This window comes from Equus asinus, chromosome 2 (assembly GCF_041296235.1).
Source record: "Equus asinus isolate D_3611 breed Donkey chromosome 2, EquAss-T2T_v2, whole genome shotgun sequence".
NCBI classification, from domain to species: domain Eukaryota; kingdom Metazoa; phylum Chordata; class Mammalia; order Perissodactyla; family Equidae; genus Equus; species Equus asinus.
Window position 1 is genome coordinate 20,840,259 of NC_091791.1, and position 3,447 is coordinate 20,843,705.

Consider the following 3,447-nt stretch of genomic DNA (forward strand, 5'->3'; position numbering starts at 1 on the left):
CCTTCCTCTTACTTTTGGATGATCTGGGGTAGGCCGGCTTGGGGCGGCGGCGGCGGCGGCGGCGGCGGCGGCGGCGGCGGCGGCGGCGGCGGCTGCATCCCTCGCGGGCCGGGGGGCGCTGGAGGCGCCGGGGCACCGGGCACGCTGCGGGCATCTCTGTCCGGTTGCTCGAGGCCGCTGGTGTCCGCGTCCTGGCTCATGGCTGCGGCCAGCACCATATGAGGCGAGACCGGCCCCGGCTCGCGGCAGGAGAGCGCAAGCGAAGGGCGGCCCCGGGGCACCGGCGCTCACTGGCCGGGGTCCCCGTGCCCAGTCCCCTTGTCCTTCCCGGTGGCGCGGGGAGGAGACGCGAGGGGCGGGGAGGAGGCAGTCCCGGCGGCGCCGCCTCCTCCTCCTCCTCCCGCCGGTCCCACTCTCCCGGCCGGGCCCCGCGGGGGTGGGGGACAGGGGGCGTTTCCCGGCCGGCGGGAGCGGCTCTGCTGCCCGGGGCTGCTAGGCGCCGGTGAGGTCCGGAGAGCTCTGCCCGCTGACCGCGGGCGCGGCGAGCGGGGAGGGAGCGTGGCGTGTGGCACCGGCCACCGTGCGCCCTCAGGGTCCCAGGCCGGGCGCTCCGCTGGGCAGCTGAACCGCGTGAGACGGCGAGACGCACGCCAGCCCGCCGCCGGCTGCCCAGCTCTCGCCTCTCCCGGGAGCGGGGCGGCCTCGGGGCTGTCCCTAGGGACGGCGCGCGCAGCCTCTCGCCCTCCTGCCAAGAGCGGCGGACGGAGCGCGCCCGGGGCGTCCGCGCGCATCGCCAGTGCGAAGCGCGCCGGGCTTGGCACCTTCCCGCGGCCGGAGCCCGGCCCCGCGAGGGAAAAGCCCCGACCCTCCCCCTGGTCGGTGGGCCTTGTAATCCCGGTCTTAGATGACCAGGCCCTAGGAATCTCCAAATTGGCAGTTCCAGCTGTTGATTTCAGGGGTCCCCAGAGGCAGCCGGTGGGGCTGCCGTGGTTTCTCTTCCTTTTTTCCCCTGTCTTCTCTAAAAGACCCGCCACGATTTCACGAACGCAAAGACAAAACCAAGCATACGCTTTATTCTTGTTATTTATTGGCGAAATCTCAGTGGAAAGGTAAAGAATGACAAGGAGAGAGATCACCGACATCGCGCAGCCACCACCACCGCCTCTAAAGCTCTGTTCGTTGCCTGGGAGCCCGTGTGCGCCAGTTCACCTGCACACGTCGGTTCACGCCTGTGAATACGCGCATCCTGCGCTGGGAGCCACCTTGCAAGGTGCAGCTTAACGTCCTGGCTCGCGGCTGGAGGTGTCGGGACGCACCTGGTGCCGCAGAAACGTTTATGCGCCGGGCAAAGTGGTTACCCTAGAGATCCTTACCGTCCCTCCGGCGTACGGACATCCTGCATCCTGTCACGGGCAGCCCCGGGAAGCCAGGAAAAGCGTCCCTTGGGTGCTTTGGAAACCAGAGAGCACGCCAGGGTGCCCCACGGCCTGGAAAGAAGTTTACTGAGGGTCTCAAGCCCATCCGTGTCCTCCTCTCGCGGCCACGCGGAGGAATACTCTGGAGATGGGTTCTCTGGGACCTGGCAACTAATTGAAATTCCTGAAAGATGCTTTCTTCTCTCCCTAGACTGTGAGTTTCTGTCAACTTCCCCACCAGCGTCAGGAAGCTTAGGCGCCCTTGATTTCTGTCGTCCTACCTAGATCTTTCCCCTTCTTCCCTCTCTCCTACAGATAAAATGTCCTGTCCACTTTCTGTCTTCCTTCCTCTCTCTCTCTCTGCTCCTACAGATAAGATGATACATCAATTACTTATATTCATAAAGATTATTAAAATTCACAAAATTGCATCTCACCAAAAAGAACAGGTAAAGAGGTAGTGATTGTTGTCCCCATTTCACAAATGAGTCATCATCAGCGTGATTTGTCCGACTGTACATGGTTAGTAAGAGGCCATGCCAAAAAGAGGCTTCTCAGGCTCTCTGAAAGGTTGCTTCATCATCCTTAGTTTCTATCACTAAAGTCCTGAATACAGTTTCCATAAAACCCCTCATCCCACCGGTCCCCACCTTCTTGGTTGAGAGAAATTACCTGAAGTTAACATTGCACCTCTCCCAGAAACTAATTTTTAAAATTTTCCATATGCTTGCATTAAAATGTCCCTCTGAGAATCGTCCGAAACCTTTGTGAAAAGGGCTTTGCAGTCAAAAAGAGATCTGTTCTTACCAGCGGAGGCTTATAAACTGACTCAACCTCTCCGAGTGTCAGTTATCAAATATGCAAGTTGGCAGTGATGAGACCCCAGCTTGCACAGTTGCTGTTAGGACTACACATAGTGTATCTTGCATATTTGGTGTGGGAGATATTCAATTCGGCAGTTATTATAAATGTGATTCCTAATATTCCAACGGTGTAGCCAAATAGAACAACGGATCTCAAACTACAGGAAGCTGAGTGCCTGGCAGTCACAATATTGATATAACTAAATCCATCCCCATAACCTTTCTACTGGCAGAAAAGAAAGACTATATTCTATGAATGCAGCTATCTACATCTCAAAAATATCGTGTTAGCATATGGGACAAAATAATAACAGTGGGTAAACCTAGGTATTCATTAAGCTTTCCTTGCATCCTTTCTGTAAGTTTGAAAATTTCAAAATAAAAAAAATTGAAGAAATTAATAATTCACAAGGTGTTTTCCAGAAATCCCATTCCCATGATTATAGCTTAATATTTGCAATTTATGTGTTATGTACCACCTGAAATTCGAATGGAAGCAGATGCGAAGGGAGAGGGGAACGCTGCAGCGTAACCCTAAAGCTGGTTCCTGCCCTACCTCAAATCCCCACAGAAGGGTGACCAGGATTGTCTCCAACAAGCATTTCCATTTTGCCACTCAAACATTAAATGTATTAAGCAGGCCCAATGAAAACTATTTTTTAACTTATGTTTTCTCACTTCTTTCTGGGAAGAATGAGAAAGATCCGTCGCTGGGGTTGCAGCCATGTGAGAAACTAGCAGTCTTGCTTCTGCCTGCCCTGAGCGCTCACCACCCCTACCACAGCACGGTGTGCTTCACAGTTACTGCTGGGGGGGTCTCCTGACTTGACAAGTGGGGAGTGTGACTCGTCGTGGAGGGCTGATAACATCTGTCTTTGTTCCACTCTGCAGAAACATCCTGTCCCTCCTGACCTACCAGCAGACTACGATCAGGCAGTGGGGCTTTTGCTGTCGGTGAACACACTGAACATTTAACAGGAGTCCGCTGCTAAGTGCTTTCATAGATTATTACTTCCTTCATACTCACAGGAACCTCAGAAGGTAGCTACTGTTATCCATGTTTTAGGACTGAGAAAACTGAGGCTCAGATGGCTATACCCACTTGCCCGCGTCACCTGGCTTTTAAGGGGCAGAAGCAGTGAGGTAGACCTCTCTGCAGTGAGGTCCAC

At 54.9% G+C, this 3,447-nt stretch overlaps 1 protein-coding gene across 2 annotated transcripts in view; it reads right to left on the bottom strand.

The window, feature by feature from the left end:
• Window positions 1-400, bottom strand: part of RBM20 (RNA binding motif protein 20) — a 189,713-nt gene extending 189,313 nt beyond the window's left edge. The window contains exon 1 of one of the 2 annotated variants that reach the window (XM_044750960.2): window positions 13-400. In XM_044750960.2, the coding sequence (XP_044606895.2) occupies window positions 13-218 (206 nt within the window). In that variant the 5' untranslated portion in view covers window positions 219-400. The remainder of the gene's footprint in view (window positions 1-12) is intronic. The other variant, XM_070483295.1, reaches the window with a different exon arrangement.
• Between the last annotated feature and the right edge of the window lie 3,047 nt (window positions 401-3,447).